The sequence below is a fragment of the Poecilia mexicana genome, unplaced genomic scaffold (assembly GCF_051168715.1).
Source record: "Poecilia mexicana isolate PSO_F unplaced genomic scaffold, ASM5116871v1 scaffold_17, whole genome shotgun sequence".
Taxonomy (NCBI): domain Eukaryota; kingdom Metazoa; phylum Chordata; class Actinopteri; order Cyprinodontiformes; family Poeciliidae; genus Poecilia; species Poecilia mexicana.
The window spans coordinates 29,195,179-29,219,612 of NW_028263386.1; the positions used below are offsets into that span (position 1 = coordinate 29,195,179).

The following is a 24,434-nucleotide window of genomic DNA, read 5'->3' on the forward strand; positions in this document are numbered from 1 at the left end:
ACTTTGTTCTGTACAAAGTTGAATGTGCTGACAACAAAATCACACAAAAATCATCAATGGAAATCAAATTTATTAACCAATGGAGGCCTGGATTTGGAGCCACACACAAAATTAAAGTGAAATGTTCCTTTTATTTTTTTGAGCAGTATATATATGTATATATATATATATATATAACATTACACAAACATAATTATCACAGTTAACAATTTAAGTCATTGAGTCATTGATAGAGAAAATTTATTTACAAAAGGTATATTTTTATTTTAACAGTATGTACTCAGGGTTTACAACTTAAGAAGTTGCAGTGAACTGGTGTGACAGAGCCAATGGTAAACTGTAGTGAGCAGTTTGAAGCAGAAGTCCCACCATGTGATCCACAGGGTTTTCCCAGCTGAGCACAAACTTCATGCACTTCGTTTCCACAGGCACCACAGCAGAATCAAGTGTAACCTGTTAAAAGGGATATAAAGGTGTTATTCCTATGTTATCAATTTTCTACTGCCAAGTCTACAACCGCAGGAAAACAAAGTAAAAGAAATTTATCCTTCTAATCATAACCTTTGATAAATATCCATTGGAGAAATGTGAAGTTAATGAGCTAATATATATTGTTATGGCCACTCTTGCATCATAATAAAGTCCAAAAAACAAAAATGCAAGAGTAGTCTTTTAGGAGGTTTTCTACGGAGCCCCCCAGGGGACATGGGGAATTTTTTTTCTTTTGCGTTCCCTCGCAATACTTTTGCGTTCCCTCGCAATAATCTACTGATCAGTTCATGCGGCATAATTGATACTATAAGCCTTTTTTACGGTGGCCGCCGTACTTTCTGCTTTAATACAAGCTTATAAGGTTTTTCCATGGACTATTGAGTTATTATCGCGGGGTAATAAGTCATCTGATTGTGTCTCTATTGTGTTCGTGTCTGAATGGTTTAAAGCGCTGCTTTCTGTGCCGTTCCATCTGAGCCTTAACAGACATAAACATGCAGTAAATAAATCGATTTTCAATCAGTTTTTTGCACCAAAGCGTTAATAATAATAAACACGTTTTATTATTATAAAACACACCAAACTAATGGTGGTAGACGGCCGCACTGGGTTAACTCTGTGTATCAATCAACTCCTAGCCTCTTCTTTGTTCTGTCACAATTATCGATTTATTTCATTTTGATTATCATGCTCCAAACTTTGCGAGGACTGACCCCCCAGCTCACCCGCTTCCTCACACACAGCCAGCAGCGTCACCTTCCCATTCATATTTGATGACGTCACTCTCACATCGACACGCCCACCACCAGGTGTCAAAGCCACTGCTCCTGTTATATCAATAATTACTTATTTCATTCATATTGCTCTTATAGAGCCTCAGTGAAAACGTGATTATTATTAACGCTTTGGTGCAAAAAAACTGATTGAAAATCGATTTATTTACTGCATGTTTATGTCTGTTAAGGCTCAGATGGAACGGCACAGAAAGCAGCACTTTAAACCATTCAGACACGAACACAATGGAGACACAATCAGATGATTTATTACCCCGCGATAATAACTCAAGTCCATGGAAAAACCTTATAAGCTTGTATTAAAGCAGAAAGTACGGCTTCCACCGTAAAAAAGGCTTATAGTATCAATTATGCCGCATGAACTGATCAGTAGATTATTGCGAGGGAACGCAAAACCTTTTGCGAGGGAACGCAAAAGAAAAAAAATTCCCCATGTCCCCTGGGGGGCTCCGTAGTTTTCAACTCACTCAAAGAAAAAATAAAAAGCACTCGCAGAGACTTCTCCTGTTTGAAAGGGGTTTCTTTTACTTATAAAAGTAACAAAAAATAATGTCTGAGTTGACTTCAAATATAAATGTTAATTTGTGGTACAAAAACCTTTTCACTCCTCACTCCTCCACCAAACAATCAGATCAACCCAGCAGCTGCTTCTGCCTGTTAATCACTGCAGGAGGCTGACTGACAAGGAGGAGGGTCTAAGCAAAAATAAATACATAAATAAATATACAATAGATCTATCATTCACATAACCTAGATCTGCGAAAATTAATTTAGCAAAAAATAAATTAATCTAATGGTTAATAGGCTCCAACATATGTGAGTAGAGCTCATCACATTCCTCCAATGAAACTTTAATATCTATCTATCTTCCTACTCGTGTCTCTATCTTAGCAAGAGTTTGACTTCTCCGTTTAGCATAACTGTCAGGTTTTGGACTTGAGACTACAGGTAATGTCGCTACTGAGAGGGTGGTGAAACTAGCGTATGACGTGAGGAGGGTGACGATAATGCATTTTACGTGACAGGCGGCAACCCCAGTCTATACTATAAAAATCTGATTAAGATTAGAGCCTAAATACGTTTTATTTCCAAAACAGAAAGGCTACGTAATGTTAGCCAGCTAACAAATTACTATTGCTAAGTAATTCCCAGTAAGTCAATATTTAAAATGCTTTTCTAAACCACTGTTGGAAAATGTCAGTGATTTTAGTGAAACTTAACAACACAGCACTGACAGGCAGGGGTGTATATGTTTCTTAACTGTGGCTAAAGCTGCTGCTAGCTGGTTTACTCTCCGAAAGGAGGCTGGGTCCTTTAAATACAGTTGGAGAATGGTAAATTGACAATGACTGATAACGGCTAACACTTAAATACTGTTTTATTAAAGTTAATACAGAAAGTGAATCTCTAAACGTTACAGCACTGACAGACAGCGGTGTATATATGTTCCCAACTGTGGCTAAAGCTGCTGCTAGCTGGTTTATTCTCCAATCGGAGGCTGTTTATTATATATACAGTTAGAGAATGGTGGATTGACAATGAGTAATAACGGCTAACACGTAAATGCTGTTGTAATTAACCTTACCGTTTAGTATATCCTTAAGATAATGAGTATCCGTGAATTTTTCAGTCAGGTTTCCCGAGGCAAAATCACACCAGAAGTAAAGATACACCTCTTCGAGTTACGGCGCCCATTGTCTGACATCACTGTGAAAAGGGTCTCCAGAAAAACTTCCGGTTCAGAAGTAAAACGAGCTGTAGTCCAATCAGCGATTTCTTAGGTCTCCACTGGGACCTACCTTTTCTGTTTTCTTAATGTGTTGTGTTTTCCGTAATGTTGAAGTGTTTTTGTATTTGTAATTGTGCTTCGTTAATGTTGTAGTGTTTTGCACCTCAGGGCCACCGTAGATCCAACTGACTGATGAATTAGCGCAGATTTTACTGCAGATGGGAACCAGGAGGAAGTGCGTTCAGACCCCAGCGGGTGAAGTGATGCTAATTTAAGTGAAGTCGCTTAATTCAATTTATTAAAAGTTATTGGGGCCTCAGTCAGTGATTTTTCTCACTACGAGAAAAATGTAGATGTATTTATCTGTTTAATTTGTGATGGGATCTGGACTCACGGTGAATATTAACTAAACCGCATAAAATGCAGCTAAATGGCCGATGCTAATATGATTGTAATTTCACGGATAAAAATAGTACAGGACAGATTTTTTTATGTTGTCGGTCAAGATAACGGATAACAAAAAAAAGTCTAGCGCGACCTGCCGCCCTGACACCAACTCACACATCTTCATTCAGTCTTACTTGTAAATCGATGTTTCTTTTCTTGGACGTTTTGATGTTAGCTTGTCGATGTCTCAGTTTTATTCGCTGGGAAAATCAATAAGCAGCTTAAGGTGACTCTGCTGCTCTCTAGTGGCGAGAAGAAGTAATGTTGGCTGGTAACAATCGGAATGCATTATGGGAGATGTAGTTTGTAGTCAATTCGTGCTCAAAACCTATTTTAAGTCAATCATCGGCCTATAAAATGCTGGGTCGGGCCACATAAAATGACATGGCGGGCCTTGAGTTTGACACATGTGATGTACATGAATCAATATTGATTCCATACCTTTGATTTAATATAAAAACACAAATGCACATTTAGATCCACATTCAGATGATGATTGAAATGTAGACAGAGCAGTTTGTTTCGGGGGGGGGGGGGGGGGGGTTGCTGAGCCTCTTCGCTCAAACTACAAGCGTTTCAACCTTTATACTCTGATGATAGGCTTTCATATTAATGATGATGTATACTATCAAAAGACAGGAAAAAGCTGGACACATTAATGTGTTGTCCCAAACATTTTATTGTAGCTTCCAGAACAGTTTTTACAGAAAACTATGCCACTTCAAAAAAACACCATGGTGGCATGACAATAACTTATTCACCACAGTCACTGTCCAGAGAAGAGCAGCAGGTCTGCAGACTGAAACAGAGAAAACATAGACAGAGGCAGCCAGTCAGCCTGATGCTTCCCTGCATCCTCCTCTGAAGCGGCCAGGTCAGGCTGCGAATGTATCCCACTCATTAGTGATGAAGATCTGGTTCACAGGGATTCTCTGGCTGCTCTACTGTTTATTTCATTACACACTGAGAGTGGCCTGGTCCCTTCAACCTGTCTGTCACACAGCTTATGGCTTTAGAACGGAACGCTTCTTAAAACAGGCTTCATGTCGTTTCTCTTGACTTTTAGAAAGGTTCATTTTAAAAATCTAGAAGCTCTTTTAGTAAAGTTTGTAATGTTCAACACTAAAAAGGTCTTTCAGTTCACAGCCACTTACAAAGGGTGAGGAAATAAAAAAAATACCGGTTAGTGTTACAGGACAAAAACATAGCTAGCACACATCCCTAACAACGTGACGGGGTTAGAGGCACCAAAGCCCAGCTGCTGCTTCCTAATGCGGCGCTACAGGGACTGAACCGTTTCATCAGTGTCTCTGATTGGTAGTGTGTCAGTGGATTTCAGCAGAAGCTTAGTGCTGGATGCTCAGTTTACAAGCCAGCTTCTGCAGTATTTAGAATACAGTTCTGTAGTCAGACATTAAAATCAATCATGGTTGGATTTGTAGGAAAATATTTCATCAGGTTTGCATGTCATGAAGGTAAAAGAAAAATGGTGAAATAATAAGAGTTATCCCGTTAAGACAGAACCGGGAAGTTAAACAACACAATTCGACTCACAGCTAGTTGAAGCTAAGGGTGTCTTGATCCGGTATCAGAAACTGGTCCGAAAAATGAGCAACAGATCATATCGGCCTGCATTTCAAACCTCTGATAGAAGCACATTGACATGTAGCATTCAGAGCATTTAGCCCAGTAACTCCATCCAGCAGCACTCGTATCCCACAGGCAGACATAAACGATAAATGAGTCAGTTGTTCTCATACCTGTTGTTGACTATTGGAGTAAAATCACTTGATCAAGCCTTTTCAAACATTGCACACTACAAAATAGGTAATAAAAGTAAGTATAACTTGTGCTGACATTGCATCTGGTTAATATCAGTATCAGCCAAAACCAATAAAGTTGTATCAGGACACCCCTGGCTGAAGTTTCCTAAAAAACATAATGGCTGATCGGTTTGATGTCCCATGAGTCAGAAGTAAGTCAACAAGAAGAACGACTTGATGTCATGGTGTGAAAATGCTTCAGCTGGCCTGTGCCTGCATGTCTGACATGAGCTCACAGTTCACACTTCATGACCTGAAACTTCACTTTAAAACTTCTGACAACTTGTTTTCTGGTCAGGTGATGATACCAGAGAATCAGAGATTACAGAGCAAATAGTCAGTCAGTCACACTGAGAGGAGGAACAACAAAGACATCCTGATTACAAGGGCTCAGAAAGAACTGATTGGATAAACGCTCAACAGACAACTCAATCTCACACACATTCACATACACACAGTTTTCTGTCAGACTGCAGGTCCTAGCATATGGCTCATCCAGGAGTGGTCATTTATCTGGCCTGGAGTGGGCAGAGGGGGGTGTGGTGGTGGTGAGGTGAATGCTGCCTTACATTTGCATAGAATCAGAAGTGGCCAGAGCTGACCTCAACATTTACATGAAAGAAGGAGCAGAGCCGACTGGACTGACTGGATGAACAGAGAACGAGGTTCTAGACAGAAATGTGCTCTGGCTGCATTCAGACCAACGTTTCAGATTAAAGTTTGACTTCATCACTAACGTTAATGAAACTGCAGCAGAATCTGGCTCTAAAACAAAATTATTATACAGAAAGACTCAAAAATGAAGCTAAGAAATAGTTTGATATTGCAGGTAGATGCACACATATCCCAAACATTCCTCAAACTCCGAGCAACTTATGTTACTAAATTTAAAAATACAACAAACAACAACAAAAAAATAAACAAACAAAAAGGATGCAAAAAGGAATGATGAAAATACAGAATGGGGAAAAACAAACAGGAATACCGTTTTAGTAAACAATTTATCCAAAGTCTCACATTTTTACTTAAGGAACATTTTAAAAAGAGAAAGTGAAGATGGGGATGGGATTGTCACGGAGACTTCTCTGTACGTGGAGAAATGCATGACTGAGTGAGCTCAGATCACGCTGATCCATCAGCACAGTGAGCACTGCTGGCTCTACGTTTCTGCTGGAAGGAAGAAACACAGTTAGCAAATTCTTTCTGGTAGCTCTTGTTTGGTATCTGAACACAGTAAATACTGGCCAAGATTTATTGCAAGCCTTCATATACATCCAAAGTTATTGTAATGATTTAGCAAGCATGTGTTTTCCCTAAACAGGAGCCTTAACAAGTAGTGAGAATGTCTCGTCTGCTGCATCTGAACCTTGTGATCTGAACCAGGTGTGTGTGCATGAGAGCAGCTGAAACACTGAGCATTACATGTCAGGAAGGTCCAACCACAACACAGAACTTATGAAGAGGGAGAACAACTTTTCTCTGAATTTCATCTGCACACGACTAAAGTGAAGCAGCACTTATGTTCAGTTTGGAGCCAAATCCAGACAGAATAAACAAATACAAGTTAGCAAAGCACTAGAGTCTCACGTTTTTCACAAGACTCTAGCTAGCTTCCACATTGTTGGACTAACACATAAACTGATGATGCTGTTTATGTGTTGTTGTGGAATATTGTCTCTGCTGCTCAGAAATTCAGTCAGAGGCATCTGTATTTGTTGTAAGACTGACTGCTACAGGAGACCCTTCCTGCCCACAGAATCACCAACCACAATATCTTTGAAGATACTTGGATGATATGAGTTATGACAGCATTTAATTTTTGGAAAAAGTATTTTTGTAATGAATTTGACTTGAATTCAGGGTTGATGTGCAGTGCTAGTTTTCACCACTTTTAATTTTTCCCCTGTTTGTACAGCTGAGGTTCTCAGAGAATTGAAAAACAGACACCAAAAAATCGTCAGTGCCAGATAATCTGGATCCTTTTTTTCTAAAATTAGCTGCAGTTTATAGCAGAGCCATTGTCTCATACTTTTGATCTAAGTCTAATCTCTAATAAAATCCCTAGTGTCTGGAAATCAGCATTTGTTTTGCCTCTATTCAAGAGTGGAGAATCGTCACAGGTAAACAATTATAGCAAAATTTCTAAACTATGTATCCTAGCAAAAAATTTTGAAAAACTAGTTGCAGATCAATTGAAGAATTTTTTTTAGATTCTAATTGTGTTTTACAAAATGTACAGTCTGGTTTTAGGAAAAAACATAGTACTGTTACTGCCACTTTAAAGGTTATTAATGATCTTATTCAGGCTCTTGATAAGAAAAAATGCCTTTGACTTATCAAAGGCATTTAATTGACATTCTACACAGCATTGTTCTCTCACATCCAGCTACCATGTGGGCAGCTGATTACCTGTCGATCAGAACCCAGAGAGTCCAGTTGGCCGGCTTCACTTCTTGTATTCGTGCGATTTTAAATGGTGTCCCACAGGGCTCAGTTCTTGGCCCACTTTTATTCTCTATTTATATAAATAACTTGTGTGAAAATCTGTCAAATGCTTATTATCATTTTTATGCAGATGGTTAGTAATTTACTGCTATTCTTCATCACTTGTACAGGCAATACAGTATTTGCAGTCTGCTTTTAATGTAGTTCAAACCCGCTTACAAACTCTGAAGTTGGTTTTGAATGTGTATAAGACAAAAGCAATGGTTTTTTTCACACTCTAGAAAACTACCAGAGATCCATCTATTGCTTACAACTGCTGCAGGAACACAAATTGGGCATGTCAGTAATTGTAAATATCTTGGCTTTAATCTAGATAAAGAACTTTCTTTTAAAAATCACATAGCAAATTTGTTACAAACAATGAAAATGAAGATTGGGTTTTATTACCAAATGGTTCTGGTTTTTCTCTTAAAGCTAGAAGTAAATTGGTAGCTGCAACATTCCTGCCACTCCTAGATTATGGTGATGTTTTATATATGAATGCTTCGACCAAATGCCTTCAATCACTAAATACTGTTTATCACTGTGCTTGTAACCGGTAGCAGAGTCTCACATATCATTGTAAGCTGTATGCAAAAGCTGAATGGCCTCCTTTAAGCGTACTGAGAAACAATCACCTGATGATCCTGATCTATAAATCTCTACTCGGCTTGGCTCCAGCATATTTAAACTCTCTTTCACATAGATCTGTTGATTCCCATTCTTTATGTTCTAACATTTTTCTTTTGCATGTTCCACGTTTCCAAACTGTAAAAGGGAAGCAAGCTTTCAGTGTGATGATGGAATCGGCTCTAGTCTGAAATCAAGATGTCACAATTGATTTCACTGGACTTATTTCGAGCGATTCTTAAAAATAGGTAACAAGATGCTACTAAACAGTGTCACTGTTTTTAAATTGTTTTCTACTGTTTTACACTTGTGCACATGTATTACTTCATTTTATTTTGCAACCATGTTGCTGTGTGTTGCAGACTTCTGCCCAGGTCCCTTTTGAAAATGAGATCTAGATCTCAACAGGGTTCACCTGGTTAAATAAAGGAAATAAATAAAATAAAATAGTTTTAAAGTTGTATTTGGACGGTTGACAGGACTTTTACCTGTGGGCTCATCCTTATGCTGTTCCTCTGTATCAGCAAAGTCTGCTGCTGTGCACGCGCGCACACACACACACACACACACACGCACACACACACACAGTGTGAGAAATGAGCCCAGGAGGACCATTCAAATGGGAAGAATGTTTCCAAAGAGTACCCACCTTCCTCTGCTTCCTCCTCTACCTCTTCTGCATCTGTAGATTATCAGGGAAACAGAAAGTATGAAGAGAATGGTGCTTAAAGTGCAGGAAGGTTAATAAACACATTTGAACACCAGAACCAAACTCTGACTACTTGAACTTCAGCTGAAGTTTTTCTTCCAAGATCTATTCTCACCTGGAACTGATTGATCCTCCTCTAATTCTTCAGCAGTTTCCTCTAGAGCAGCTGCATCTGTGGCTTCTTCAACTTCCCCCTCCTCCTCTACGGGCCCCTCCTCCTCTGCAGGCTCCTCCTCCTCTGCAAGCTCCTCCTCCATATGCTCCTCCTCCTCTGCAAGCTCCTCCTCCTCTACAGGCCCTTCCTCCTCTGTAGGCTCCTCCTCCACAGGCCCATCCTTCTCTGCAGGCTCCTCCTCCATATGCTCCACCTCCTCCATAGGCTCCTCCTCCTCTGCAAGCTCCTCCTGCTCATCAGCTTCTTCTTCTATGGTTGGTTCTTCTGAGAAAGCTTCTTTCTCCTCCACAGCTGCTTCTTCTTCTAAAGGTGCTTCTTGTTTTTCTACAGCAGCTTCCTCTGGGGGCTCTGTCTCCTCCTCAGCTACATCCTCCGAGCGTCCAGCTTCTTCTGCAGGCCCCTCCCCAGCAGGCTCTTCTGAAGGAGCTTCTCTCAGTTCCTCCACAGGTTCTTCCTCTTCTTCTGTGGTACCTTCTGCGAAAGTCTCCTCTGCCTCTTCCTCAGCAGGAGCATCCTCCTCCTCCTCCTCCTCCTCCTCCTCCTCCTCCTCCTCCTCCTCCTCCTCCTCCTGTTGAACTGACTCCTCCAGAACTCCAGCAGGAGGTTTCTCCTCCTCCATGGGCTGATCAGAGTCCTCGGTTTGTTCTGCATCCCTGGCCTCCTTAGTTTCCTCCTCAGCTGCCTCCTCCTGAGGCAGAAATACTTCACTTTATGAAAAACACACCTACACTTCCTGTTTACAGCTATAGCTGCAGCTCAAGGAAGTAGAACAGCATAGAAATGTTCATTAAATTTAGTAATTCAAAAGTAAACTGAAAGGTCCATTCATTAAACTCAAAATAATGTATTTCAGCTTTTATTTCTGAGAATATCAAATAGATGATCAATTATAGCTAGAACCCCAAACCCTCAGAATATTCTAATTTTCTGAGAAACTGAATTTCAGGTTTTCCTTTACTGCAATAAATCCTCATCAAACATGACAGAAATAAATGCCTGAAATAGAGCTGTTTGTTAAATCTGTATGTTTTTATTCCAGAAACCCATGAGTTTCACTTTTAGAGTTGAATTATCAACATCAATCATTTTTATGGTATTATAATCTATAGATATGGACGTCTATAAGGCGCTTTACTTAATAGGTACACTCTTAGAAATGGCTGTAAATTTACGGTGGAATTCCAGCAGTAACATACTGTTATTCCAAAATACGGTAGGATATTGTCAATTTGATGTCTTCTTCTGCTGTCACAATCAAGACTGATGACTGGCAGTAAACTACCGTAAAATAATTGTACAATACAGTTTTGTTTCCAGGAAAGACATTTTACTTGTATTTGCATCTTAGAGAACCGGCATTTAAAGACAATATTAACGGAAAGAAAAAAATACTTTCCAAAATAAATCTTTTTGGGAATGAATCGAAATCTACAGAGCATAATTAAAAATGTTACAATACCAGTGCTGGTGTTGTATGTTAAAAATACAATGTTAATTAAACACTTGTTTAGTCAAATTCAAAGATAGGTTTGTCAGTTTCCCTAAAGAGATGGTGTTTGATAAAGAGTTGCTCCCACAATCGCAACGTATCTGTGACATCACGTGTTTGCCCGGGAGACAGCAGTATGGCGTCTTGTCTGGATCTTATCATAACAAGGTAAGTTCCCCAAAGCTATTAAAACATGCTCTTTATGTTCTTTCTTTAATGTATTTATGTAATGTAATGGTGATGTGTTGTCTCAATGTTTGTAACTCTGTGGCGGACATTATACCACAATGAATGCTGCGTTTATACTGTTATGTATTCTGTATCTCAATAAAGATCTATTAAAAAAACAAAAAACAAAGGTAACAAAACCATCATGATTTTGATTATTTTTTATGAATGCATTAACTTCCTGTTTGCGCAACAGTATCAACTTATGCTTAACGTAAGTTTATTTGTTTGAATATCGCGGTACGACTGTTCAGTACAGGGGTGCTCAAGTCCAGTCCTTGACAGCTGCTATCCTGCAACTTTCAGATGCTTCCCTGCTCCAATTAACAAACCTGAATCAAATGAAAGGCTGGTTAGCAGGTCCGTTCGGAGCTGATCCTGGTCTGTTGGAGTAAAGATGCATTGAAAAGTTGCAGGACCTCTCGAGGACTGGACGTGAGCACCCTTGGTTTATTATTTTTGTTAGCAGCTAAAGCTAGCCAAGCAGGTGTAGCAGGGGGTTAAACGAACATTAAAACTGTCAGAAAGGCCATTTGAGTTAACATTATTTAGCTGCGGAGTCGTTTTCTTGAAGTTTTCGGCTATAGACGGCATAATGGGGAGAGTGGCTGTGCTGGACCGGTGGTTTGATCTATGCGAGCAAAGCTAAGCCAAAATGTTTTTGTCTCTATAAATAATAATGTTCATAAATAATGACATTGGCTGCCTCTTTTTTCTTCATTAGTACGTCATGTTGGTGACTGAAGCCTGTTATGATGACTTCAACACATTTCTTCTGACAGGTTGTCAGAAGAAATCCTCTCCATAATGTTTCTATAAGCTGACTAATTTCTATAATGTAGGCTGTAAATATTTCTATAATGGGAAAACCAGGCATTCTTCTGTGGGTTCATGTGCTCCAAAACAGCTCATGTCAAACTGTGGACCATGTTTTCAGATATGTGCAGGTATGTGGTTATTCTAATGATCCTACTTTGTAGAAGCACTTTCTCATTGGCTTTGTTTGCTATCTGAATGTAGCTGTGCTGCTAAATATATATAATAATTTTTATTATTTGTCTTCTTATCATTATGTCAAAGATGCAAGCCAGCTTTGAAACCTTCCTCAATGCCGTGCAACCAGGACAGCCCGTCCTCCTGCATGTTGGTGAAAACAAGAGCAGCACCAAAGACACTTCACCATCAGTGATCACAAGATCATCCAAGGTAGCTTTTGATGAACTTCCAAAAGCACACTTCACCTTCAGTGCAAAGTACCATAAATTCCGCTACGTCTGTAAATTAATCCAGCCTACAGTTTTCAACATTGATGTGACTTCCACGACAATTGAGGAGATTAAGATCCTTGCTTTTACTTTACATGGCAGAGTGGACACTCTTTATTATGATGATCATTTAAATGCATACTGTATCAATAAGAGGATTTGTTTTGTGTTCTTCCAATTAAGGACTTGGTTTATTACAGTCCCTGTGGCAAGCAGTTTTCTGCATGGTCAGCATTGAAGGCCATATTGTCTTTGAGAGGGTCCAGCAAACATTCCAGACAGGACAGTGTTGTCCATCTTCTACATCTTTAACCTCCAATATTAACATGAGGCAGCCAAGACTTTGGTTCATTCAACGGTAAAACCATTCCTGTATTTTTTTTACAATGACATGGTTTTAAAGCAAGTTATGATTAACATTTGACAAAGGTGTTGATGTTTTCTCTTTACGTAATTAAAAACAGCTTTATTTATATATTGTACCAGCTGTATTCAGAATGCCACACTATTTATATTCTCAGGAATTTTCCCATTTTTGATTTTGTTTTTTAGTCGCTTCATTGGGATTAACCCAGAAAGGGGCACAAAAGCCGGTCATGGGAAGATGGTATCCAGAAAGACAGGAAAGACCATTCAAAAGAAAAAGTGACGGTCAATGTTCAGGTTTCCACCTTCATCAAAAACTTGATGGACTTTGAATGGCATCTCATTCAGGTTAGTTGTTGTCCTTTTCTTTTCTTTGAAATATTTCTGTTTCCATATTATTTAGGATCTAAATTGTATTGTCTTTTCTTTTTCCATGTTGGACAGTGCCTTCATCTGCATCTAATAAAGTAAGTGCCACTTGGACTCTTGAAAACCATTAATAGTTCACATTTTAAAACCCTGTTAGAATTCCACATTATTTCAGCCATGTTTAATTTTAGGTTTTGGAAGTAATTTTTCTTTGATTTGTTTAGTGATACCCAAAGCATGGATATTTCTTTAAGAACTGTGTTTTTATGTTCATAAGATTGTAGAAATTAATGAGTTAAACCCAGTTTATGTCGCTGTAAAATGAAAGTCTTCAATTTTTATTACAGTGTTGGTGAAACTATATATGGACTTTGAAGGCCTATATTTTACCAGTTCTCTGAGGAATGGTTTTGTTATTTGTTTTGAATGTTTCAATGTACTGGAAATATATCTGGTTTGAGGCACAGTGGTGCCTTTAAATAAAAATTATGTTCTGAAGGTTGCTTATCACATCCTCTTCTGTGTTATGTGAAGTTCTGATTATGCAGATTTTGCATTTTAGAACCGCGCCAATTGTAGCACTTCTAAGAAGCCTACACTGGGTCAGGTATTAATGTTCTATCGTAAAACTAAGACTGTACTTTAAAAAGTATCATTACAGTTTTCTTTGCTGTAGCTTACTCATAAAGTGAATGCAGTAGTAAAACTAAATTTACTGTAAAAATACTGGAACGCTACTATTTGAAGGTATATTTACTTTCACCACTGTATTTTACCGTGGCCAACAGGTACAAACACCCAGCAAAGACACAAAAAACACATGCAACAAAAAAGATGCAAACAAAAAATGCTGAAAACAGAAGTGATCCAGACCACTAGAGGGAGTCGAACAAAGAACAGCTGTGTCCGAAGTCTGGTTTTGCATCATTGGGTCTTCGAGGACCGGAAGAGAGAAGCTGTAGCTTTCAGCTAGCTGCTTAGCCCATAGACATCAATACGCACATAGACATAATATAAGAGTAGACCCCGCATTGGCCGCTCCGGCGCAGGAAATACGGCGGCCATCTTGGAGCGGTATACCCTCCTACTTTGCTCAATCAAAACAGCAGAAGATGCCTCAGCACTGAGGGATATTGTTGTTCTGGTCGATGGATTATTGATGCGAGGGCTCCACAGACAACATTTCATAAGTAAAATGGACATATTATTGTGTATATATTGTGATTAGAATATTACTTTACTGTATTTATGTCCACCGGCGAGATACCAGCTAATATTAGCTACAGTGCTTGGTGTAATACGGGTTCAGCCCCGCTATGAAGGCTAACTGAGATTCTGTAAATCTAAAAAAAAATTATTATTCTCTAACATTGACTTAGATTATCTGACACAAGGGCCTATATTAGAAAAGAAACAATATAACACATATTATAAAACTTATATTATGTGTTATAACATTCACCGGCAAAGTCTACACAGGTGGTAAAGACTATTATTTATATTCTTTCACTCTGTCAAAAGTAAGATACATCTTAAATCTTCCGTTTTTGTTTTGAAAGTTTCCTAAAGACACGATGTGAGGAAGAAGAGGGAGAAATCTATAAAGAGAGACGGATTCACTGCAGCACGGATGAATCTCACATCGGATTTTGGAATCGTCGGCTGAAAAACATATGTATATATATATATATATATATATATATATATATATATATTATTCACTATTTATTTGTGCCATTATTAATCTTTATTTATTAGTGTTTGTATAGTTATATAAATATATATTGATATTACTAAATTACTATATTACTATTAAATAAATTATGAACGGCTGTGTGCTTTGTAATATGCTCTTCATACATCGATATCAGAATATTCCATTCCTATTCTATTGTTATAGCCACTAAGCATATTTAAATATGATGAACTATGTATTAAAAACATACTTAAAAAATACAATTGTTTATAAATGTTGCTTTGATAGATGTTTGAATATGGTTTACAGGAACAAAAAGTGTGTTATGATCGATTAAATCCGCTGATACGTCATTGTGCTGCTAAACACATAACGCTGAGTGGAGTGGAGTACCGCTCCAAGATGGCCGCCCTAAATCTCGTCAGTGACAATAGGTGAGAGCGGTCCATGAGGCGTCTATCCTTATATAATGTCTATGAATACGCAGACCCCTCATGGAGCGCTGAGCCGTACGTAACAGCGTCCGCCATCTTCTATGTGGCAGCAGGGCGATCGGAGCTCCTTAAGTCCTGTGCTGTGTGGACTTGTTTCAACCGTTTTACGAAACAAATCTGGATTCATTAGGATTACCTTCCCCAGGTAAAGATGAAAGATCAGAATTACTTTGCAGCCAGAAATTCGCTTTTAAACAACCGAAAAATATTTCCTATGTAGCTAAATTGGCCCGAAATAACAGCTGATTGTTAGCTTAGCAGCTAACTTTTTCATACTGTTTTAGAGAGCTGATGGAAAAACCGCTGTTAGAGGAGAAGTTCATTAGAAACCAGAGGATTTAGTGAGGAAAGATCAGTCAGGATCAGAGCTGGAGCTGCTGGTCTTCAGTCTGTTTCCAGCTCAGCTTCTCCATGTCGGTATTTAGCTATAAAGATGCTACGAGTCAGAGCCCAACATGCTGAAAATGTCTTTTTCTGAACGTGAAAGAAACATATACGAAACATATATCGTATGTATTTTCTATTACACTTTTGGATAATTTCTCTTTTATCCTTGGCTTCAGCCTGTGAACCAGGTCGTCTCAGAAGTCATTGAGTTCTCCCAGTGTGACCAGCAGACTGAAGCCTGTGACCAGTGCTCCCAGTATAATAAATAAATGTTTTATTCTTTCACTTTTTGTGTATTTTTAAATATCTCAATCTGAAGTATTAGTGTATTAATGTAGCTTATGTAATGAAATAAAAAATAATTTACTCTGTTGGAATTATTTTCACTCTTTGCTGCAGATAGCAGAGTTGACATACTGTAAATTCTCTGGAAAAAGTAAGAAAAAGATGTAGTTTAATGTTTCACAATGACTGATTTATAAATCAAAAGTCATTTCTCAATAACATATAAAAAAATACAGGAAAATTATTTGTTTCTTGTCTTGAAATGTTAAATGTACATTAAACTATGGAATTATGTAAATATATTCTTCAATAAAACACTGTAAAAGTGTGTCTGTTTATCAATATCATAAAAAATTTCAGAATTGTTTCTATCAAATAAAACATTGTGCTCTTTAATTTAATTGTGCTCTTTAAAGTTAGAAACTCACTCTTTAATAATTTCTTTGATTGCCAAATATATTAATGTGTGTGAGAAAATGTGTCAATGGCAGATATTAACTTAAAATACTTTGTAGAACAGCACTTTATAAAGTTCAGTCCATTCACTTGTATTAGCTTACTGGCACATATTCCACATTCAGTAAATATGCACACACACATTATATTTATATATATAAATTGTGTGTGTGTGTGCATATTTGCACACACACACACACACACACACTTCAGCAGAAAAGAGGAAAAAATTAACCTTACTGTTCAAGACTATAATTTCTTATATATTATTCATATATTTGTTATTTGAATAATAAAATATTTTGTATTAACTAATAAATAAATTATATATATATTTTATATATACATATATTTTATTATTTAATATATTGACGTCTGTGTGTGTACATATGTTCATAAATGTTGATTACTGTATATATAAAAACGATTTATCAAAATCAATTTATAGGTTCACATTTATTTTCTTTATTCAGAAATTACAATTAAAATATAATGAAAAGTCATAAATGTTGTCTTTGGTGATTGTTTAATTTCCAAATATATTCACGTTTATATGTGAGTGGGTCATGACGAACATTATCTAAAAATACTTTGTGGAACGGCATTTTCTGAAGTTCGATCCATTCATTTGTATTAGCTTACTGGCAGAGATGCCACATTCAATATGGCGGACGAGATTACGTATCGCTGCAACGGGCCGACCCGCTCCATGAAGCGTCGTTGTGTGTCTATGGCTTAGCTTCTACCGTGGCGTTTGTTGCTTAGCAACCGTGACAACGTGAATCATATAGCGGGGAAGGAAAAAAAACGGACTGGAAGTATGTTTTTTTCTCTCCTGATTTCTCTATTACTTTTCTACGGAGCCCCTAAGGGGACATGGAGAAAAAAAAAAGGAAAGAAATCTCGACTTATTATCGCGAGATCCCGACTTATTATCGCGAGATCCCGACTTATTATCTCGAGATCCCGACTTATTATCTCGAGATCCCGACTTATTATCTCGAGATCCCGAGAAACTAAGTCAAGATCTCGAGATCCCGACTTATTATCTCGAGATCCCGACTTATTATCTCGAGATCCCGAGAAACTAAGTCAAGATCTCGAGATCCCGACTTATTATCTCGAGATCCCGACTTATTATCTCGAGATCCCGAGAAACTAAGTCAAGATCTCGAGATCCCGACTTATTATCTCGAGATCTCGAGATCCCGACTTATTTTCTCGGGATCTCGAGATAATAAGTCGGGATCTCGAGATAATAAGTCGGGATCTCGCGATAATAAGTCGGGATCTCGAGATAATAAGTCGGGATCTCGAGATAATAAGTCGGGATCTCGAGATAATAAGTCGGGATCTCGCGATAATAAGTCGGGATCTCGCGATAATAAGTCGGGATTTCTTTCCTTTTTTTTTTTTTCTCCATGTCCCCTTAGGGGCTCCGTACTTTTCACCTTTTGTAATAAAGGCTGTTGCATATTTAAAAAATCTTAGTCGGATTCTAAAATGTTCAAACACGTATAGCACATTTACACAAGGAATGTAAGCAAAGTATCCCTTTTCAAATACTCTCCAAATCTCAGGTAAAACAATACAGTTTAATCAAACTATTGTGTTTTTAGGCTTGACTTTTATCAGTCAAACCGATTGTGAAATATTTAATGAAATATTATATTTAATGAAATATTTTAGTGAACCAAAATATTACAACTAGATGTTACCTGACTTAATAGCTGTGTTTAACTAATTGTCATTTGGGAAAGCCCAAATCAGTCAGGTGTTCTAAACCTGGACCAGCTGGCAGGAGGCGAGGGGAGCTGGGTGTTAATGCAGCGGGAGCAGACATTTCCGAAAACGTCGGACAGATATTGTAATTAGATGATGAACCGAGCAGAAATGTGAGATTTATACATCTACATTCTCGCCTACAAACATTGTTTAAATCATGTTGTGTCACGGTTGCTAAGCAACATAACGCCGAGGTGGAGGCTAGGCAGCTAGCTGAAGGCTACAGCTTCTCTGCAATGCTCTCTGCCTTCGCAGGACCCCTCTTCCGTAGACCGGGTCGTTTCTCAAGCCCATGAAAGAATAAGCTTGAAAGGACACAGACCCTGAATTCGGACACAAAGCTCTAGTGGTCTGGAACACTTATTTTTATATATTTTTTGCATCTCTTTTTTTGTTTGCGTCTTTTCTTTGTTCTGTTTTTCTCGTGTTTGCTGTGCGTTTGCACCTGTCGGCCACCGTAGTATTTTAACGATTCTGTATTTTACTTCTGCTGGGCTCCATATGGTTATGTGTATTTGTTATAAGTTGCATTGTGATCACTATTATGTGTAGAGTGTTATGGGGTTCCCCTGTCTGACTCTGCTGACTCCCCCTCACATGTGATGGACCTGTCATGTGGACGGGGGATAAGGGGAGCGGGAGGACCAGGACCGATGCTGATCTGACAGAACACCGGAAGAGCGGAGAGTTCAGTGTGTTAGTAGTGAAGCTATAGACCAGGGGTCCCCAAACTACGGCCCGCGGGCCGGATCTGGCCCGCCACGTCATTTGGTCCGGCCCCCTGAACTATGCCGGATCCGGCCCGCCTCCTCATACCAGAGAGCATTCAGTGTTTTTTTTCATATATTGTATTTTCTGGTTTATATGTGGAATTTTCTTCAACCACCAGGGGAGCTCTTGAGCAGATGTGAAACTAACTTTCCCTCAATGGAATATATACTCGTCAGTCCCAGTCAACGTTTCACTCACGGTTTTTTCCATTTGCATTCTGGGTAAAAATCTATCTAAAAGCGCGAATGTGTAGTCGCCCCAATACCCCCCCGCCCCCGTCGACAAGAATTTGACCGGCCCCCGACCAGAGAAAGGAACAGCTATGTGGCCCTCGCAGGAAAAAGTTTGGGGACCCCTGCTATAGACCCTTTTCACATGACGTCACACAACCTCCGTTTTGGCTCGAAGCTGTGTATCCTTAGTTCCGGTGTACATAGTAAGTAACGATAAAGTTGTCTATTTCATATATATATATATGTAAAATGGACACATATATATCTATGTATATCTATATAGAGACATATATATAGAAAGAGAGATTTAGATATTTATATATATATATATATATGTATATATCTGACAGCATATGTTGATCAGACAGAACACCGGAGCATGGAGTTTACACAGTCTCTAAAACATTTGCCTAAAATAAGATTTGAAGATAGATCACGATTTGCAAACCAATTTTCTCTGACAATAAAATCTAAATTAGACAAAGGCTAGAAATTCTTCACCGAACAATACCTGTTTGACTATGAAGGTAGGTATTTTTGTTTTGCGTAACCGTTAGCTTAGCATTAGTGAATTTTGTTAGCTAGCTAACTACGTGACATAACTGTTCCTTAACCAGAACTTTTTACTGTTTTTGAACTATAACGTTTTAGGCTCTAATCTTGATCAGATTCTTAAATTATAGACTGGAGTTGCCACTCATCCCATAAAATAGGGGTTTGTTTGTTATAAGCAGAGATGTCCGGTGCCGCCGCTGCTTTGTAATGCCTTCCTCTAATCGGACCACTTTTTCCGGTAACGAATAATCTAACGAGCTCGTATTTCAAATCCAGTAATCAGATTAAAGTTATTTTTATGTCCTTTATTTTCCATTAATACAGAAAATGAACCTCTAAACGTTACATCACTGACAGGCGGCGGTGTATATGTTTCCTAACATATACACCACAGTTAAAGCAGCAGCTTTAACTGTGGCTAAAGCTGCTGCTAGCTGGTTTACTCATGATCGGAGGCTGGTTGGAGAATGGTAAATTGACAATGACTAATAACGGTTATCTAACACGTAAACACTGTTTTATAAAATACAGAAAGTGAACCTCTAAACGTTACAGCGCTGACAGAGAGTATATTTTTTCCTAAATGTGGCTAAAGCTGCTGCTAGGTGGTTTACTCTCCGATCGGAGGCTGTTTATTTTATACACAGTTAGAGAATGGTGATTTTACAATGATTAATAACAGCTATCTAACACTTAAATGCTTTTATTATTAAATTTACCTTTTATTATATCCTTAAGATTATGAGAATGCAGGAATTTTTCAGCTTGGTTCCCAATGCAAAATCACACCGGAAGTAAAGATACCCAGGTTTGAGTTATGGCGGCCATTGTCTGACGTCACAGTGAAAAGGGTCTATTCAGTTGAGTGTAACGGTTTGTTAGAGGCGCGAGCTGCAGCCTAAGGAATAGCAGCTCGCTCTTGTTTCTAATAAACCCTGTTGGCGGTACTACGTCTGCGGTGTGTTGGCGTCATTACAGTATTTACTTACAGTCAAGGGCGTAGGTTCGGTCTAAGTTTTGGTGGGGACCTTGACACCCCCCCCACCCCGGGCAGCACAGTGAAATGCCCAAGAGCACCGAACATTTTTGAGAAGGGGGGGGAAACCACATTGGCTTAATAACCCCCTCCCCCCAACCATAACCATATCATACATCTTGTGTATACAACCAGATACAGTCATACTCAGCAGATCAGTTCAAGAACACTTTACTTTTTCCTTTACAAAATTCAGCAAACGTTACAAGTAAGATCAAAAGAAATATCCTCTGGATACAGCAAACACAATTGCAGATAAGAAGAAATCAATAATAAAATAAAAAAGAAAAAATATTACATAATTAACAGACCTATTCTACCTCACATTCAGTGCTGACCTTACTAAACACCGGACTTTACAACAAATGCGTTGCGTGATAGATATCTAACTTATGGGTCCACTCACTGTACTTACAGCCGACGTAGCGAAATAACTTCTAATGTCTGTCCTTTTCTTTTTTGGTGGCGACATGGTCTCGGAGACTCAGAAGGAGACGCGTGTGCCCAGCTAGCCGCCGCCTTTTGCAGCTAATCAAAGAACGTCCGACGATTCAACTGACTCCCCCCCCCACCCCCCGACAGCACCGTTCCGACACGGTCTCGGAGGCTCATAATAAATGTCAAACTAAGAAGCTTCCGTTCCGCGCACCGCCTGTTGCTGCTAATCAAAGATCGTAGATCCACGTTCTTTGAGCCAATATGGCAAAAATTGGTCGGGACTTTTTCATATCCCGTGAATATTGGTCGGGACATGTCCCTACCGTCCCTACCCAAACCTACGCCCATGCTTACAGTAAACCACTTTAAAAGGTAATTACAGGATTGAAAAGGTAAATGTCCAGTAAAATACTGGTATCTACAGATGCCAGTTTTTTTTTTTTCTTTTTTTTTTATATTGTTTTTTTTTTTTTACCGTTTTTCTGAAAGAATGGTTAAAAAAAAAAAAAAACTGGTGTCTGTAGGTACCAGTATTTTTTTTAGCGTTCTTTCAGAAAAACGGTAGATTACCGTTCTTTCGAAAGAACGGTAATCTACAGACGCCAGTATTTTACCCTTCTTTCACAGAACGGTAATCTACCGTCAGGATTAATTACGGTACAGCTGCTGTGGATTTACAGTAAACTTCTGGCGTCTATAGCTGCCAGTATGTTACTGTAAATTTAGAGGATTATTTCTTAGAGTGTAGATTTCAAAAGCAGGATTTTTCTCCCTAGTATTTGCTAAAATGCATAGCGGTACACCTGAACCTAGTTAAGATATTTTTATTTATTTTATTCCACATCCAAACTTCCAGTTGAAATAGTCACATTAAAAAGCTGTTATTACCACCATGATGTAACAGAATGACCATATCACAGACCTCCACAGGTGCGTCCTCCTGTACAGCAGGAAGCTCCTCCTCAAGCACCTCTGGGTCCTCCTCTGTCACCTAAAACATCACACACAGCCATGTAAATGTTACACACTTGAAATCAAACATTTAACTAAACTGATAAGAAAAGTTCTGAACTGGAAGCAAGACGAATATGTATTGCATTACACAGGGGCGGAGCTATGGGGGACGTGGGGGGACGGCGGCCGGGCGGATGGGAGGCGGAATATGACTTCAGGGATCCAAGCCTTTATATGTCTGAGAGGTGGAGAAGGTGTATATAAAATTACATAGAACGATGCCCCAGTAGTTTATATAGTAGGCTGCCCCAGTCATTGTTGACTCATGGTTACGAAAAACTTTACAAGTTGGGTGTAAAATATTGAACAAAATGTTGTGCTACATGACTGCTTTATTTACAGTTGTAAAGTTTACATTTAAACTTTATGACATACAAAATTACAAGAGGATCGTCCTTATTGTCTCCAAGTGTATTCTGGGTAAAGCTTGTCACCAGCCGTCCACCATCGTCATCACTTGATAACAGATGGCAAACTAACTAGAGTAATTTTACAGACTAAATTAACTTGATTGGAGCTCCATGGAGCGGCAAAGTCAAAAGGATGGAAAAAAGAGAGGAAAGAAAAGCCAAAAACTGGACGCATATTTTGTCTTGGAGAGGAACCGGACTTTTTTGTTGGCAGCCCAGCGAAGGAGCCGGACTAGTTACAGGTAGCAACTCTGATATTATTCACACAGTGTGAGTTAATTGTAGACTGATTGTAAATTGTATCAGCCCAGCCGCCGAGCTTACATCTCCTTTTCTCTCGGTGGTACAGCGGTGATGTCAGGGACTGAAGGCTGAGTTATAGTCGCGGTTTTAACAGTTCGGGTTGAGCGCTGTGAGCCGAGACAGCAGTATGGCGTTTATAGTGAAGGGTTCACATTGGAGCCGCATCTTCCAGATCATCCAGTTTGTGTGAACGGCGGCGCGCGCGATCCGCAACAAACATCCAGAGGTCCACGAGGCGCCGCAACAGGCTGCGCACGCGGCGCGTGCCGCTGCGTGTCCGCTTTAGCGCGCGCTGCTGCGTGCTAGGTTCAACGAGTCAACAATAAACCTAGCTTCAGCAGTTGCTATCTGCTCCAGGTTCCGAGTTGAAATTGATAAAGTGTCAACATGATCGGATCGCTCTCAGTGGTTCTGAACTGAATTGGATTTGTGTTCATCATTAGTGACCAGTAGCCTGATGTTTCTGTTGTTCTCTTGGTTTGTTGTACTTCATGTCTGATGGATTTCAGAATGACATAGTCGCTCTCTGTGGTGGTGAAACTTGTTAGCTTCGCTGTTGCGGGCATGTCTATGTTGTAAAGTTGAATTATCATGAGCTTTATTATTTGGGTATAGGGCCCGGTCATTAGCCCCGCTTCCCGGTCCGACGCCGACTTGTTCCGCTACTGGTATTACATACATGTATCCTGCATCAAAGAGTATTATTCTGGGAATCTGGGATGAACCATTTCTCCTCAATACACAGAAAAGGAAAATACACTGGCTCCAGTCTTAAGGTTTTACTTCAGTAGTGAAGAATCCCACCCACTCTAGTGAACCTGGCTGGGATTAATGCCCAGCTGGTGAGCATAGAATATGTAGACAGGAGGAGCTCATTAAGCTTAGTGTCCATCATACAAAGGATTTTGAGGCTGCAGACAGGCTGCTGTTTTAATGTGTAGTGCTGGGCGTGGCCAGCTTTTCCAAGATCGTTTCTGATGACTTTCTTGGATCTAATTTGGGTCAGTTTTAGAATAAAACTCCAGCAAGTCAGCTAATAACCTCCAACTACCTGATCGACCAGACTGTCTACGACCCATAATTCCTTTGGTTTCTGGTCAATCAATCAATAAACGACAAAACATTTCAGTTTCAACATGTAAGTAGACAGACAACATCCCCAAATAAAAAGTGAACTGGAGATTAACTTGCTGGACTGTTCTAACCTCAGGAATCTCCTCGGGTTCTGGTTCTGGTTCCACCTTCTTAGGCTCAGCAGGTACTTCAGGTTCAGCTTCTAGGACAGAGAAGCAGAGAAGTGTTCTATGTCCATGAAGCTTTGTGAGTCAGTCAGAACCCCCTCACAGTTCAGACCCATACCTGGATCATTAGAACCTGCTGTGTATGGTCCACATTCAGCCAATGGTGCTGATGTGGGACCACAGATTTCTACTGGCTGAATATGCTACTATCAGCCCAGAGCAGGAGGTCAAACTCATTTTTTATTTTGGGTCACATGAAGATCATGTTTTTAGATAATGAGTGATCTAAAAACAGTTGGTTGTAGCAGAACCTATTGATCAAATGGCCCA

At 39.2% G+C, this 24,434-nt stretch overlaps 1 protein-coding gene and 1 long non-coding RNA gene across 10 annotated transcripts in view; both read right to left on the reverse strand.

Moving 5' to 3' along the window:
- Positions 1-223: 223 nt before the first annotated feature.
- LOC148154863 (uncharacterized) lies at positions 224-3,925 on the reverse strand. Its single transcript, XR_015765929.1, has 2 exons — positions 2,872-3,925; positions 224-453 (listed from the first exon to the last, which is right to left on the reverse strand). It is a non-coding gene; the product is annotated as an uncharacterized LOC148154863 (long non-coding RNA).
- A 196-nt stretch (positions 3,926-4,121) lies between these two features.
- The window catches only part of asph (aspartate beta-hydroxylase), a 46,747-nt gene continuing 26,434 nt past the window's right edge, over positions 4,122-24,434 (reverse strand). For 3 of the 9 annotated variants that reach the window (XM_088015016.1, XM_088015017.1, XM_088015011.1), the window contains 6 exons: positions 24,069-24,139; positions 22,059-22,127; positions 9,224-9,971; positions 9,049-9,081; positions 8,888-8,935; positions 4,122-6,455 (listed from right to left, as the gene is read on the reverse strand). In XM_088015016.1, coding sequence (XP_087871142.1) covers positions 6,445-6,455; positions 8,888-8,935; positions 9,049-9,081; positions 9,224-9,971; positions 22,059-22,127; positions 24,069-24,139 — 980 coding nt within the window. In that variant the 3' untranslated portion in view covers positions 4,122-6,444. The remainder of the gene's footprint in view (positions 6,456-8,887; positions 8,936-9,048; positions 9,082-9,223; positions 9,972-22,058; positions 22,128-24,068; positions 24,140-24,434) is intronic. The other 6 variants (XM_088015014.1, XM_088015015.1, XM_088015013.1 and 3 more) reach the window with 6 other exon arrangements.